We start from the raw sequence: 17,243 nt of genomic DNA on the forward strand, positions 1-17,243 counted from the left end.
CTATTCCCCTGCAAAAGGATAGGCTTTTCTATGTAAATATATTTGTTTATTACAAAATTCAGTTAATATTTATTACAAAGTTCTTTTTCACCCCATGCGAAATAAATATTGTAATTTTATGTTGTTATATATGTAATAAATATGTAATTTTATGTCCAATTTACCTTTCATTAGCATCATAACCGTTTTAGTTGATGAAATTAATTTATTTGCATTAGTCCCAGATACAAAGCTCTGAATCACCATTTCAACCCTTGCCTCAACAGCTTTCCTAAACTTACCAGGCATGCATAATACCAGATCATCTGCAAAAGCAATTTTATGACAATTAACTTAATTAAATGCAGCCACTCTTAAATGCAGCCACTGATTCAAAACCAAATTCCAGAACAGAGGGCCCAATACGAAACCCTGTGGACATCTTATTTTCACTATTTTCTTATATGATAAATGCTGTGACCTTATTACCACCTGTCTATAACTTAAATAACTGACTATTACTTGATATAAATTACCAGGACAAGTATAGGTGGTAGATGACTTTCATCAACCAGTGAAATACCACCACTTTGCTTATTGGAGGCTTGAAGTGGTGAAACCCATGTTTAGTCTCTAGAGCAAAGTTTCCGGCATCCCCCTCCCCCCATACTTCTCCTTCAACCCATGCACGGTACTAAGTACTATAGGTTTTGATACCTTTTGTGTTTGGGATTTTCATAAAAGAAAAAAAAAAAAAAAAAAAAAAACATCTTTCTTAATGAGTAAAGAATTCTCTCATACCAAGCGGTGTCAAAAGCACCTTCAAAATCTGCAAACAAAGCTAGCACATACACTGAGTGATCGCTGAATTATGACCATCTATCTAATACTTCGTAGGTCTTCCTTTTACCCTCAGTACAGTAGCTATCCGACGTGGCATTGATTCAACAAGATGTTGGAAGCATTCGGGAGGTATGGCCAACCAAGTTGCTTGTAATGCGGCTAGCAATGCAGGTATGGAGGTGATTGGTGTATCCAAATGCCTGATATGCCTTTCCATAGTGCCCCACAAGTGCTCTATGGGATTGATATTGGGGGAGTTCGGAGGCCAATCGACATGCTGGAAGTCAGTACTGTGTTCCTCAAACCATTCCTGCACATCAAGTGCCCGATGGCTTGGCACATTGTCATCTTGGAAGACGCCATCGCCATTCGGGAAGAAGTGTAACATAGTGGAGTGTACACAGTCGGCAAGCAGTTGACAATAGCGAAGACCAGTGATACATTGTTCCACATGCACCATGGGTCCAAGTTCCTGCCAGTGAAACATGCCCCACACCATACAACTGCTTCCACCGGTCTGCACTTTTGATACCATGCATGATGGATGAAGCACCTCATGTTATTGACGCCAAATCTGTACATGACCATCCATGGTGTGGAGTAAATAACATCACCCATCTGACCAGCACACCTTCTTCCAGTCTTCTAATGTTTAACTTGCATGCTCTTTGCACCAGGCGAGTCTTTTACATCGATGAACTTTGGTAGAAGAGGGGTCATCTGCTGGTATAGCTCATATGTGCAAACGTGCGACGCATGGTCATGCCAGATATTGTTCCAGGTTGGCACGTGTTGTACTGGGTAGTCAACTCTTTAACAGTGCTGCACCTATTCGCCTGTACAAGTCATCGGACCCGGCGCTCACCTCTAACATCAACATTTTGCTGACCTTTGCAGTTTTGCCGTGAGGTTGTTGTTTGATCATTTTGATGCCAGTCCTGGTACACTTTAACAACGCCAGCTCTCGAACACCCCACCAGTTCAGCCGTTTGGGAAATCGAGGCACCAGCTCGTCGAGCTCCCACAATCTGTCCTTTTTCAAAGTCCAATAAATCCTTCCTTTTACCTATTACACTCAGAATTTTACTACCTACTGAACCACTGACACCTTATCTATGCTACATAGGTCGACTAACTGTGCACTCTCATACCTCACATGTTCAACGGGTCGCATTCAGTTTTCACAGGGGTGGTCATAATTCAGTGATCACTCGGTGTATTTACTATCTGAATTTTTAACATGCCCTAGTAAGCATTTATGGCATCCTCAGTGGACTTAGTCTTCCTGAATCTGTACTGAAACAGTATTTCAAATTGCTTTTCTTCCACTAAATCATTTAAGCATAAAAGAATAAGCCTTTCAAAGAATTTTCCCAAGTTTGATAATAATGAAATCAGTCTAAAGCTTCTGTGACTTGTTAATTCCTTTCATGGTTTTCATAACTTCAGAAGAGCAGACTTCCAGATTGGTGGGAAGGTGCTTTCCAACATACATTTATTATACATGTTTACCATTACACTTGGATATAAGTCCAATAACTTTAAGATAACATTATCTTTGGTCAGATAAATTTCCAGAGTTTTATGTGTTAATCTGCTTACTGACCTTAATTAATTCATGCACCGTAAAGAGGGGAACATCCTCCTCATTGAAATTAATTCGGTTATCTTCCCTTATTAGGCTTTGATCACTAGTGTCCTCATTTACATTATTGTCAGGAAAAAGGCTATAAATAACCATCTGAACAGTAGTTTCCCAGTTAATAGTTTCATTATTGCCTACAATAACTGTGTGGAAAACATCTTGTTCAAGCTTGTTACTTATGAATAATTTATACAATAGATCTCATGGATTATCATTATCTACTGTTGTTTTCACTAAATTTTTCCAAGCATTTAATTTATGTTGGTATCTGTATAATTCTCTCTTCTGCCACACCACAAGCTCTAAATCTTTGGAATTGTTTTCTAAGAAAAACCTCCTTTCTCTTGTACTTTCAATTCTTCTGACCACCATGGAACAAATCTGTTAACTAACTTCCTCCTTTAACTAAAAGTTTTAAAGCTTCATAGAGAACATTTTTAAATAAAAAAAGTATTCAGTGGCATTCATGGTGTTCAGAGCCAAATATTTTTCTTTACCAAATACCGAATGTATTACCTGATCAAAATTGGTCCAATTAATCTTTTTATACACAAATCTCATCCACTCTTTAATTCTAAGATCCTATACCTTATTAAATATTCCCACATTAACATGAAATAGTATAGTTCTGTGATCACTATTAATAGCATTAGTGTCAACTCACCAATGACAAATCCTTTTTGCCGAATCAGATGAGGCCAATGATACATCTATATAACTTTGGCCGGTGCCTCCGTAGCCAGGTGGGCAGGAGCAGCAGTGCGTAGCACACGCTTCTTGATTAGACCGGAGTTTGAGCCTGTGCCCACCAAATACGGAGGATGCGGAAAGGTCAGGGAATGACCACCGCATATCCCCAGAGCAATATGGCCTTAGTTTTGCTCATAAAAAAATCAAAACAATGACAATTACTTTGGCCAATTACTGAAAGTAATTGAAAACATTACCGAAAGTATAAGGCTGTTGAGGCCTATTCAATACAACTAAATTATTAGAAATTATAAAATCTTCCATACATATACCCCTTGCATCCAATGTTCCACTATGCCACAACCGTGACTTAGCATTTGAATCAAACGCTAGAATTACATTACGATGTCCAATATGTGCCAAAGCACTCTCCAAACACACAATAAAATGTTCAGTATTGTCTGTTGGTGAGCAATATAAAGACAATAAATAAAAAGATATTTGGGGTGTTGCGACATAAACACGTACAATGTCTTCATTACATAAACTTGAAACTACTGTTACATTTAAACTTCTATTAAAAACAACCATTGCTACCCTAGGTCTTATCGTAGTTTATACACCAACCTAACCAGTTATCCTGTTAGGATAACTAACCAGTCTGTAGCACTGATTGTGTATCAAAGTGTATGGCTCCTGTAAACAGAGAATATCACAATGATTTTCAGTTGCAAACACTCTTATTTCATCCATAACCATTTGAGACCTTTGGCCATTCAATTGTACTAAATTTAACACTTGAATATTATAATTTTTGTATAAAACCCTGAACTGTTTGGTTAAAAATTCACTATCCATAATTGATATGCATACTTGATATGCATACTTGCTAACTCTATGGCTTTAACATACTCTGGGCAGTTTATATGTCTCGCAGAATGTTTAACATCACGACCTCTTCTCTTACAATTTACACAGCAGGGTTGTTGGTCCCTATGCCGACAGTTGGCAAATATATGTCCCCCTCAGCACAATGACCACATGAAACTACTTTGTGACTGCAATAATGGGCAGAAAGGCCATATCATAAACATTAAAGCACTCAGTTACAATAGTAAATTTTCGGTATTTATGGGAAGTAAACTCTAAAAATATTCTGTCTCTTAATAACAAACTCTTCAACATGTCTGGGGCCACCACTACAACAATTAGTCACTTTCAGTTTTGTACATGTATTAAATCTGAAGACTATACCCTCCTTAACATCTTGAAGGTCATAACCAAAATCTTTAAAATTCTTACAATAAAGATCTTCCATCAAATCATCCTTAGAAATGTCCTTAGGTATATCGTAAATTAAAATAGATGGGTTAGTTGTCCTTAGCTTATCATAAGGACAAAACTCAAAATCCTTATTTATGTCACCTTCTACAATAAAACCTCTAAATTCATCAATAAATTCTAAATTCTATAATAAAACCTCTAAAACCCTAATTCAGATAATCCTTGTATACCTGCTTCAACTTATTCACATACTTGTACTCCCCTGCTCATTAGTTCCACATTGAAGCTCAACAGTGAAAACTGACTGAATCTCACTAGGTTGTTCATCTTGATTACCACCTTGTGGTAAAAATTAATCCCTTTATTAACTAAAATTAATCCCTTTATTAACTAACACCTCTGACCCAGTAATTTTATCCAAATCATCCTTATTGTCTGTTTCTATCAACACTCCTTTGTTACGTATTGTTTTTATATGTCTAACTTTGATTTCCTTAAAATCATCTTTTAAAACGTTAACCACAACATCTTTAACTTCTTGACTGTTAGCAAACTGAGCATTAACACTAGCTATTAAAATAATAGCATTAATCTGCCTCTGTTTAATAATTTCCTCCCCATCCCTTTCCTACTCTGACTTCCTGTTTTCCCATTAAAATTCACTACTTTTGTATTATCTTCAACTATATCACCTTGCATTTTAACCTTATCAGCATAACTTTTCTGCTCAGCATGAACTGCAAGAAAAGGTTGACCTCTTACCAATTCATTAAACAATGAAGCCCTAACTTCCATCTCTTCTAACTTTGCTTTCAATCTTTCATTATCAATCACTATAGCTGTTGTAATCACTTCAATATCAACCCACTTGTCTAGAATAAAATTTATGCTTCTTTAGTTATTTTATTTCATTCGCTTTTGGTGTAATCTACAACATGTTTCTTGAGTTTATTTATTAATTCGTAAACTGTTGAAACATCATATCTTACTCTCTGCTCCTGTATATATGTGAAACAGTGATATTGCTTTTGCAAACAGTGGTTCCTGTATGTTTCCTACTAATATCTCCATAAAAACTCAAAATCCTTATTTATGTCACCTTCTACAATAAAACCTCTAAATTCATCAATAAATTCTAAATTCTATAATAAAACCTCTAAAACCCTAATTCAGATAATCCTTGTATACCTGCTTCAACTTATTCACATACTTGTACTCCCCTGCTCATTAGTTCCACATTGAAGCTCAACAGTGAAAACTGACTGAACCTCACTAGGTTGTTCATCTTGATTACCACCTTGTTTAGAAGCCTCTGTAGACATCATCTTTACTCTTACTCTTTAAATATTTAGCCTCCAATAACTTCTTGGAAGGATCTGAGTGCAGTCTAGGGACTCTAGAGGGCAGAGGGGGAAAGGCAGCAGATGCCTCTCCCCCTTCAGTACATAAAGGCTTCCTTGTCAATCTACCCTCTATGTTCAAATACTAAAGAGAGCAAGACACAAACAAGCCACACGAATAAACAGTGCTGAATTATACTTTTTTTTTTATGTGACACTTGATTCCTTATATCTAGTTGCCACAAAAGCAATCGTGCCCTTTAATACGACTGTATATACTCCAAGTCACTGCAAAGCAGAATTCTGACAAATTTTTTTTCTAGAAACATTTAACAGATTACCCAAAATGGTCCGAGACATGGAAGGCAGATAATGCAACTTGAATATCAAAGAATGCTTATTTAATAGAATAATCTTGTAGCCATGGTGACCATACAATCATAAACCTATCTATTTTGTTTTTTCTGAACTCTAATGCCATGTCAAGGAGAAGAAAGCTATTACTCAATTTATAAAATTAAAGACAAGTCAATCTTTTCTACCAATGTAAATTCTGAGGCTGCTAAGCATGTTATTGAAAAGTAGGCCAGTCACATTCTTTGGTTTACTTATCTAAATCTGACTTCCTCAACATGTCTTGATTTTAGTCTTCTAAGCATCTTTTATCTGACATTCACTTTACTAGTGATGAAATTTGCAATGTGATTTAGAGATTGTCAATCTTTTCATCCTGTCATCTTGGTAATATCTTAAAGCTCTATATACAGAATGATAAGATTTGTGTCATTCTTAGTTGTAGAGTAGAGCCAATTCAGCGGATGTCACAAATACGAGACTCAAGATTAATGAACAGATGTGTGATGTCTATGGATGAATCAGATTTAGTTAATAGTTTGATTCTACCTCTGTTAGGTGGGAAGGAGAAGAGGGACCTGAAACCAATTTATAAACATCATGGAAAGGGACCTCTACGGAGGAGGTGGTCGTGATGGGTTGGGCAGGCTTAGTTCAGTGTGTGTTTAGCTGCATAATCTAGAAAGAAACTGAGTTCTCTCAACTTTTAACGCCATAATCCCTGAAAACTGTGAGACTTGTTTGGGGATAATTGGTGTTCCATTTTTCTTTTAATGTTCTCTCTCTCTCTCTCTCTCTGACACAGCAGAACTAGCATATTTTCTTCAGATCAAGAATATGTCTTTCAGTGTCCAGTAAGATTTCCAAACCCGAATTTATTTCACTAAGCATGTGTGGGATTCTCTGGGAGAGGAGGAGATAAATTTCATGTCATTAGCCTTACCCTCACCTCCTCCAAAAAATAAATAAAATAATAATAGTAAAACAATCTTATATAAGTTGCAAAGTGCTCTCTTGGAAGAGGAGGGTTCTGTATTACCAGGACTTTAGAGCATGTCCATTCAGATGTGTATGAACTAATTTGCATACTGCATAAGTTCACACATGGTACTATTGCATCATAAAATAATATATTAACATACAAAATTTTATTAACTTGTATCAGTTGTTTTTCAAACTATTGCACGTTTGTCATTTATATTTTTACTTTTAACTGTTAGTGTAGTTTTCTAGGTTTCTAAAATTTGATGTTGACAATTATCCTACATAACTTTGTAAAAGCTATTAGGCTATTATTTTATTTTTAATGGTAGAGTAGTTGAACCCACAACTTCAGGATGTCACACTACATTGGGTAAAGCTTTAGAAAATTTCTCTCTCTGCATAATTTTATCTGGTGTAAAGTGAATCAGCTGCAAAAGGATTTAATTTCTGACACAACTGGTTTGGTCTTTAGGGACCTTGAAGTAGACTCACTTTAATAGTGAGTACACTGTACACATTGGTCATGCTTATAACATAACATTTCATTACATTACGCTATCACTAAAGATGTCTCTTTATTTATGTGGAAAACATTTCAAGACCTTATAAGAAAATATTTTTATTACAGGTGAAGCTACTGCTAAAGGACAACCAATGTGCACATGCAATTGCCCTCTTCATGGAAGGGTGAGTGGTGATAATATTTCTTAACCATGCAGTGGTAGTTAATTTCTGCAAAAGGTTTAAATATTTTGAATTCTGCTTGGAGTTTACCAATATTTCATTTTTTCTTAATAGATAGCAATATTTATTGTATGCAATTTTTTGGCTTTTAATAAAAACAAATGCAATATTTAAGAAATGTGTTTTTTACACCTTGTATTTTCAAAAAAAAAAAAAAAATAATAATAATTCTGCTGAAAATTAAAATAAAAAGTTGCAGGCGTAAAATATAAAGATGAAATTGTTAGTTAACTAATTCTATTTTCCTCTTTTATAACTGTTAAATACTCAAAATTTCGAATGCACATGTATTTCTGCTTGTTAGTACTAATAGTGGCAAATGATGTAAGAGAGCAAGCTTATACAGCATCACCTGGGGGACACCGCTAATGTTATTAGCGGAGTGCCCCAGGGTTTGGTGCTGGGTCCATTGTTGTTTTGTGTATTTATCAATGAAGGTATATCAGTCTTAATATCCAAGTTTGCCAGTGATACAAAGGTTGGCAGGGTTGTTAAAGACAGTATGCTACTGCAACCGGATCTAGAAAAGTTAGACAGATGGGCTGATAAGTGGCAACTGAAGTTTAACATTGACAAATGCAAAGTACTGCATATGGGTACCAGTAACCCCAGAGTAACATATCAACTGTGGTACTACACTCGGGGAGGTGGAGAATGAAAAAGACCTGGGGATAATTGTGCAGTCAGATATGAAGTTCTCTGATCAGTGAAGATGGGCTGCCAGAGCAGGTCATGGAGTTTTGTCAATGATATATAGGAATTTTGCTAGCAGAGACAAGGAGGTGATTATCCCTTTGTTTAAGGCAGTGGTCAGGCCACACCTTGAGTAATGTATACAGGTCTGGAGGCCTGATTTTAGGAAGGATGTAGAGTTGCTTGAACGAGTACAGAGAAGGGCAACAAGATTGGTGAGAGGAACAAAGGGGTGCACTTATGAAGAAAGGCTTAAGTTCTACAAGTTTCAGCATCTGGAAACTAGGCACCTGCGAGGTGATCTGATCGAGATGTATAAGGCTTTGAATGGTTTGAACAGGCTCAATGATGGCAGGATATTTCTGCTTGCTCAGACGAACCTGAGGGAGCATAGATCCAAATTGAGGAAAGACAGTTGTAGAATAGATGTGCAATATAGATGTTTGCCTTTAGCCAACGGGTAGTTGATTGCTGGAACAGCCTTCCATCTGTTGTGGAAGTTGATAGCTTAAATAAATTTAAGGCTGAACTAGACAAACATTTGGAGTGGCCGGATGGGTGAAATGGGAAGGGTTTTTTTTTGACTGATGTTGTATAAGCTTGCTTTCTTGCATCATATACCTCAGCTAATGCTAATGTAAGTTCCCTAGGTGGGAGGCCTGCATGTTCTAATTGAGGTTCTTTGGCATCATACAGGTCGTTGATATGGTGATCAGGATGGTCATTGCTTGTTCCATATGCAACTATCTTTCACTTTGTGTCTTAGGTATGAGTAGTTCCTGATCTTTTTTTTTGTATGTTTTCTGGAAGTTGCTGGTGTTGGGCAGGTAGGTAGCCATTTTCTTTTTGTCAATGAGGGTTATGGCTGGTCTGTTGTGCAGGATTGTTTTGTCTATCATTATGGTATGGTCCCAGTATAGTCTATGAGTAGAGGTCTCTAGTATGGCCTGAGGCTCATATAATATGGTAACCTTTCTTTGATCAGCTGGTATTTTTGTGCTAGCTTCTTATGTGTTATCCTGGCTGCTTGGTCATGTCTGTGAGGGTACTCCATGTGGGTGACTGTGCTGGATTGGTTTGGGATCCAGGTGGCATTGACAACATGTCATCTGTTGCTCTAGGGTCCCTGGTAATGTATTTTCTGTAGTTTCTGGTCTTGGAATGCAAGCATAAATCTTTTGGTCTTCGGGAAGCACCTTCCTTTCATGAGCCAAGCATTGGAAGCCATCTTATGTATGTAGTCTTGATGAAGGTCATTATTGATGTCTGCCATGGAGTGTCTCTGTTTCTTCTGTATGTGTGAGTGTGGTCTCCATGTTGAGGTTGAGCATTGTGTGCCATTAGTCTGTCTTTGTTATGGCTTGGTAGATCGGTGCTGTGTTTACCTGTAAATAATCCCACGAGTTCTTAATTGCCTTCTGTTGTTCAGAGAGGTCAGTCGATCTACTCCCTTCTTTTTTATGGGCTATTAAGAACTCAAGAAGAAGTCAGTCTCTCAGTGGCTGACTTCAGGTGGTGTTGGTGGCTCTCGGTCATCATTATCCTGCTCAATGTCCTTCAGCTCGCTGTTGGTCCAATCTATAATCCCAAAGGAGTATGTTAATACTGGGACTGCATAAGTGTTTATGGCTGTGACTATGTTCCCGCCATTCAGCTTTGATTTTAGCAGATTTCTCAGTCAGGTAGGCCTTAATTTCCTTGTGTTCTAACTGCTGAGCCTGCATGATTCCTAGGTCAGTGTTGGGTTGAGTTTGTAGATCTTCGGTGTCTCTATCAGCCAGCTATGGGGTGTGGAATTGAAATCTTTGCAGTAATCGATGTAGGCAGTGTACAGGTTGCAGTGCTTCTTGTAGGCTTGCTCCATAACTGCAGCGTCAATGGTCAATTTCTCTTTTTATCCTTTGCTCAACTGCTTACATTCCTTCTACCACATGGCGCCTCCGTAGCCAGGTGGGAAGGAGCAGCAGTGCGTAGCACACGCTTCTTGATTAGACCGGGGTTCGAGCCCGTCACCACCAAATACGGAGGATGCGGAAAGGTCAGGGAATGACCACCGCATATCCCGGAGCAATATGGCCTTAGTTGCTAATACTCCTAAAATCCAAATAACAAACATAACAAATCCTTCTGCCACTTGGCCACGATATTCTGGCTCTCCAAGTGGTCCGATATCATCTTAGTTATGCAGCTGGCCAGATGTAAAATTGACAGTGCTAATTAGGAGACAGGTGATTGGTCAGTACTTTGCCAGTTTTGCGGTACCTTTGTTGTTGTTATTATTGTTGCTATTATATTATTTTCCTGATTCAGTCCATCCCGTGATGGATATTGTTACCATGCACACCGGGTGGGGTTATGTCTGATGTTACAGTTGGTCGATTAACACTCTGACTATCATACAGGTGTTCAGGGTTGCGACTTTCTGGAGTTCCTTGTAGGTGTTCTCTGGGAGACCTATTGCTGCTAGGCTATTATCTAGAGTTTTTGGCACCATACCTGTGGTTGACACAATGATTGGGATGGTTGTCACTTGTTGCATATTCCACATCTCTTTGATCTCCTGCCTTAGGTCCATGTACTACCTGATCTTTTCCTCGTGTGTTTTGTGGAGGTTGCCAGTGTTGGGCACTGCTATGTCAATCAGATAGGTAGCCTTTTCCTTCTTATCGACAAGGGTTATGTCCAGTATGTTGAGCGGGATTGTCTTGTCTGTTATTATGGTGCAGTCCCAGTACAACTTGTGGGTTGGGATCTCTAGTACTGCCTGGAGTTCGTACTTGTAATATGGTATCCTTTCTTTGATTGACTGGTATTTCCTTGTAGCTTCTGATGTATTATTCTGGCTATCTGGTCGTGTCTACAAGTGTATTCAGTCTGGATGATCACTTTGCATCCCACGGTGATATGTTGGATCTTTTCTGAGGCCAGGTGGCATCACTGACATGTATCATCTGACACCCCCCAAGCTCCTTGGCGATGTATTTTCTATAGTTTCTGGTGTTGATTATCTGGCGAGCATGAATCCTTCAGTTTCTGGGATGAGGGTTCAGCTCGTGAGCCATGCATTGGAAGCTATTTTATACATGTGATCTTGGTGGAGGTCATTATAGTGTCTACCCTGGAGTAATTTCTTTGCCTATCTTTCTAGCTTCGTTTGTGCCATCTGGGTGGGAGGGAAATCCTGGCTTAGGTTGAGTGTGGTATGCAGCTTTATCTTCCTTATGGCCTTGTAGAGTGCTGCTGTGTTTTTCTGGAATTAATCCTTCGGGTTAGCTATCGCTGTTTTCTGTTGCTTTATGAGGTCTATCAGGCCCCTTCCTCCATCTTGCCGAGCTATTGTCAGTCTTTCTATGGCGGACTTCGGGTTGTGTCGGCGGCTCTTGGTCATCCTTGTCTTTCTCATGATATCCTCCTGCTCCGTGTTAGTGATGTCGATCTATGATGCCAGAGGAGTATGTTAACACTGGGACCGCATAGGTGTTCATCGCTTTAACTGTGTTCCCTCTGTTCGAACAGCTTTGCTTTGATTAGGCTTCTGAGTCTCTGGTGGTATTTTTCGGTCAGGCCTTGATTTCCTCATTCTGTAACTGCTGATCCTGCGTCATCCCCAGGTATTTGTAGGTCTCTCCAGCTGTCATGGCTTTGATGTCTTTACCAATCTGCTGTTGGTAGTTTTGGCTGACTAATTGCCTCTGATGCAATCCGTGGGTCTTGCATTTGTCTAGACCAAATTTCATCCTGATATCATCAATCTGGAGTAGTTACTGGAGTTGCTTCTTAGTTGCTGCATAGAGCTTGATGTGATCCATGTACATCAGCTGGGTGAGGGTGTACAGGTTTTACCTTTCTTCTTTGAGATTATATCCATAGTTGCTGCTGTTGAGCATGGTGGATAACAGGTTGAGTGCCAGACAGAACCACAGTGGGCTCAGGGCATCTCCCTGAAAGATTCCTCTCCTGATGGGGATTGATCTGGTTGTGATGTTCTTGACCTTAATGGCGGTACTCCATTTCAGCATTGTTGCTTCTAGGAAGTCTTTCACTGTTGAGTTGACTGTATAGATCTTCAGCTATGAGGCACGGAGTGGAAGGCCTTGCGGTAATTGATGTAGGTCCTGTACAGGTTGAGGCGCTTCTTGTAGTCTTGCTCTATAACTGCATCATCTGTGGTTAATTGCTCCTTGCATCCTTTCTGTTGTTCAGCCATTATGTTCTGGCTCTCCAAGTGGTCTGATATCTTCCTGGTTTTGTAGGTGGTCAGGATCTTGTACATCGTTGGGAGACAGGTGATTGGCCTATATTTCACCAGATTTCTTGTATTTTGGTCTTTAGGCTTCAGATATGCAATTCCTTGAGTGAGAAACTTTGAGATTGTCTATGGGTGCCATGTTATTCGGGCGAACTACTCTGCTACCTGCTTGTGTGTGCAAGTGTGCTTCTTGTACCAGTAGTTGTGGATGTTATCTATTCCTGGGGTTCGCCAGTTGTGGGAGTTTCCAAACGACTGTTTTACCTCTTCCTCCCTAATCTCCTTCTCTCTCATATCTTGTATGTCCTTGATTTTCTTCCATTGTAGTTTTATCCAGGGGGTTAGGCTGTTATGTCTTACTTCATTGCTCCATATGTGAGCCCCAGAACTTCTCGATCATCTTCTACTTGGGTTTTCCGTTTCTGTCTATCCTGACATCTCTGAGTCTCCTGTAGAAGGCTTTTTGGCCCTCATTGAAGATTCAGTTGTTTATTTTCCTCTGGGCTCTCTTTGTATCGGCATAGTCTCTTCTCTGATTTTTGGTCTCATGTTTGCTGTGGACACTGTCTCTCTTGAAGATGCTCTTCACTTTTTCAATCAATTTTTTACTCCAATTGCCCTGTTGGTACTGGGTCAATTGGCCTATCTTGACTCTTAAATCTTCTACCATCTGCTGAAGTCTTCTTTCCTATTCTGACGGTTCCTTCTTTTTTCGGTTCTTCTGTTGCTGGTCTCTCGTTTCTCTTCCATTAATCCTAGTGGCTACTATGGTAGCACAGTATATGGCTGTATAGATGGCCTCCAGTGTTACACCATTGTTGTTAAGGTAATGCAGTATTATTTGCCGATTGAGGTGGTTTGCGACTCTCCACAAGCACGGAGCAATATGGCCTTAGTTGCTAATGCTCCTAAAAACCAAACAACAAACAAACAAACTCCACAAGCTTCTGTTGGGTTTCTGCTTCGGCATCACTTGGGTCTTTGTGGGGTCCATTTCTTTGAAATCTATTAGGGCCTTCTTCCACTCATCTTCTGTTCTGGTTATCATGACCTCGTCTCTTTCCACTTTAGCTGCTCTGGGTTGTATTTCTTCTTGCTCCTCCTCTGATTTTATGTTTTTCATGTTCTTTGTAGTTGATTGCTCACGTCCCTCTTGATTTTTTCCATGATTGCAGGAGCTATCAGGTTCTTTGTGACAATGGTTTTTCCTCTGATCTGCTGTTTGGTGATCTGAATATCCGGGAATTGTTCCAACCACTTGGTTGTAGTCTCAACCTGTAGATTGTCATATCAGTCTCTAGCTTAGCTTCTAGCTTCAGCAGCTCTGGGTTGTATTTCTTCTTGCTCCTCCTCCTCTGGTTCCATGTTTTGCCAGTATTCTTTTTTCTTTGTAGTTGATTGCTCACATCCTGCTTGATTTTTTTCCATGATTGCCAAAGCTATCAGGTTCTTTGTGACGATGGTCTGCTATTTGCTGTTCAGTGACCTGAATATGTGGGAATCGTTCCAACCACTTGGTATTTGGTCTCGACCTGTATATTGTCATATCTGTCTCTAGCTTGGTTATTTCATAGTATGCTCACATGATGTACATATTTATTTCGATGATCCACTTCATGCATTGGTAAGGCGCCTCCGTAGCCAGGTGGGAAGGAGCAGCAGTGCGTAGCACACGCTTCTTGATTAGACCGGGGTTCGAGCCCGTCACCACCAAATACGGAGGATGCGGAAAGGTCAAGGAATGACTACCGCATATCCTGGAGCAATATGGCCTTAGTTGCTAATGCTCCTAAAAACCAAATAACAACAACAAACAATCATTGGCGTGTTCTTTCTTCCTTCCTTGGTGATCACTAGCACAGTTGCATAGGATGTACTTCCAGTTGGTGGGGCTGGATGGTCTTGCCCTTCTCTTGTGATAGAGGGATACATACATGGACAGTGCCACTTACTCTGCTATCTTCCCTGGAAGACTGTCTCAGACTTTTCAAACCGATCCCTCTGCCTAAGTCCTTAACGAGAGTGACTTTATCCTGTACCACGCTCAATGCAGTATGAATATTATTTCTCTTCGACATCATCAGTCTACGTAGGTGGACCTGTTTGACTTTGTCTTACATACATTGGTAGTATTAGTTCTTGTGAGTGACAGCAGTAACTTCGACCTTGATGAAGGTATGTTCACGGGAGCAAATTTCTTGGTGTTGTTTTATTTATTTATTTATTATTATTAATTATTTTATTATTATTGTTGTTACTCATATTATTTCTCCCTGACTGGGGGAGGGGGTTTCACCCCATGACAGGTATTGCTGCCAAGTACACCAGGTGGTTATAACTGGCGTTACAGTTGGTCGAGGCACTCTCCAACTATCCTACAGGTGTTCAGGATTGTGACTTTCTGAAGTTCCTTGTAGGTGTTCTGTGGGAGATCTATTGCTGCTAGGCTGTTATGTTGAGTCTTTTTCACCATACCAGTGGTTGACACAATGAACAGGATGGTCATTACTTGTTGCATATATGCCACATCTCTTTGATCTCCTGTCTTAGGTTTGTGTACTTCTGATTTTTTCATCATACGTTTTCTGGAGGTTGTCAGTGTTGGGCACTGTATGTCAATCAGATAGGTAGCCTTTTTCTTTTTGTCAACAAGGGTTATGTCCGGTCTGTTGTGTGGGATTGTCTTGTCCATTATTATGGCATTGTCCCAGTACAGCTTGTTGGATGGGGGTCTCTAGTACTGCCTGGGGTTCGTACTTGTAATATTGTACACTTTCTTTGATCAACTGGTATTTCCTTGCTAGCTTCTGTTGTATTATCCTGGCTACCTGATTATTATTATTAGCAGTAATGGTAGTAGCAGAAAATGATGCAAGGTTTCCATCTCTAAAACAGCAGTAACAAATTCCAGATTGGAGTTTGTTCCAGCAATCAAGCTCCCTCTGGCTGAAGGCAAATTTGTGCATATGTAGCCTGCAAATCTTTCCTCAATTTGAATTTATGTCAGTTGCTCATGTGTGTGGTCTCAGCAAGAGGAAGGATTCCAGCAGCAATGAGCTATTCAATCCATTCAAGGCCTTAAACACCTTGATCAGATCCCCACATAGGTGTCTAGTTGCTATTTCTGCAGTTGGGAAAACTGAAGCCTTTCCTGGTAAGAGCACCATTTACATTGCTCCTCTGACCAATCTTATTGTATTTCTCTGTATATGTTCCAACAGATCTACATCCTTCCTAAAATGAGGCCTCCAGAACTGTATGCAGCACTCAGAGATGTGACCTAACCATTAATCTGTACAAAAGTGATAATCACCTCCTTATCCCTACTGGTAAAATGCCTGCATATCATTAACAAAATGATATGCAGGTGAGCTGAACTGGCAGCTTGTTTGCTCTGCTCAGAGAACTTCATATTTGACTACACAGTTATTCCCAGGTCTTTTTCCATTCTCCACTGCCCTGAGTATGGTACCACACAGCTGATACAATAATCTGCAATTAATGCTCCTCATTTGAAGTAACTTTATTTGTCAATATTAAACTTCATTTGCCACTTCATGGACAATTTTCCTGATTTGTCTAGACCTTCTTTCAGTAGCATACATTGTTTACTATGATTAACTACCCTTCCAACCCTCACATCATCTGCAAACTTAGACATTAAGCTTGGTATGCCTTCATCAATATCATTAGTAAATACAGGATAGCCATAAAGTCTGGAAACATAGATAATATTATTTTATTTTTTTCCAGATTGAAGATGTTCTTGACTAAAGATGTAATTGTGCAGGCAGATATGAAGTTTTCTGAGCAGTGCAGACGGTCTGCAAGAGTAGCTCATAGTGTCTTGTCAATGATATACAGGAATTTTTCTAGCAGGGATAAGGAGGTGATTATCCCCTTATATAAGGCAATGGTCAGGCCATACCTTGAGTACTGTATACAGGTCTGGAGGCCTCATTTTAAGAAGGATGTAGAGCTGTTGGAACGAGTACAGAAAAGGGCAACAAGATTAGTGAATGGAACAAAGAGTTGCTCTTACGAAGAAAGGCTTAAATTGAGGAAAGACAGATGTAGGATAGATGTGCGGAAGTTTGCCTTTAGCCAGCGGGTGGTTGGTTGGTGGAACAGACTTCCATCCTTTGTTGTGGAAGTTGATAGCCTAAATAAATTTAAGGCTGGGCTGGATAGGTACTTGGAATGAACGGAGGGGTGAAATGGGAGCATGTTTTTTTTTTTTTTTTTGCTGATGCTGCATAAGCTTGCTTTCTTGCATCATATGCCTCTACTAATGCTAATGCTTAAGATGAAGGTGTTGGGCTGATATTGCTGAGTGGATGCGAGGGCTGGTCATGTTGACAGATAGCAGAGTACTTCAAAGCATGTTATCCTGGAACAGCTGCCATCTCCCATAGCTCATTTGGAAAGCTGGTTCAAA

At 39.5% G+C, this 17,243-nt stretch overlaps 1 protein-coding gene across 3 annotated transcripts in view; it reads left to right on the plus strand.

Annotated features, from left to right (window-relative positions):
* The window catches only part of LOC150087252 (RUN domain-containing protein 1), a 295,153-nt gene that overhangs the window by 110,860 nt on the left and 167,050 nt on the right, over window positions 1-17,243 (plus strand). For all 3 annotated transcript variants that reach the window (XM_090371915.1, XM_090371918.1, XM_090371916.1), the window contains exon 8: window positions 7,748-7,806. In XM_090371915.1, coding sequence (XP_090228041.1) covers window positions 7,748-7,806 — 59 coding nt within the window. The remainder of the gene's footprint in view (window positions 1-7,747; window positions 7,807-17,243) is intronic.

The sequence above is a fragment of the Mastigoproctus giganteus genome, chromosome 4 (genome assembly GCF_048544385.1).
Source record: "Mastigoproctus giganteus isolate SK-2022 chromosome 4, ASM4854438v1, whole genome shotgun sequence".
NCBI classification, from domain to species: Eukaryota; Metazoa; Arthropoda; class Arachnida; order Uropygi; family Thelyphonidae; genus Mastigoproctus; species Mastigoproctus giganteus.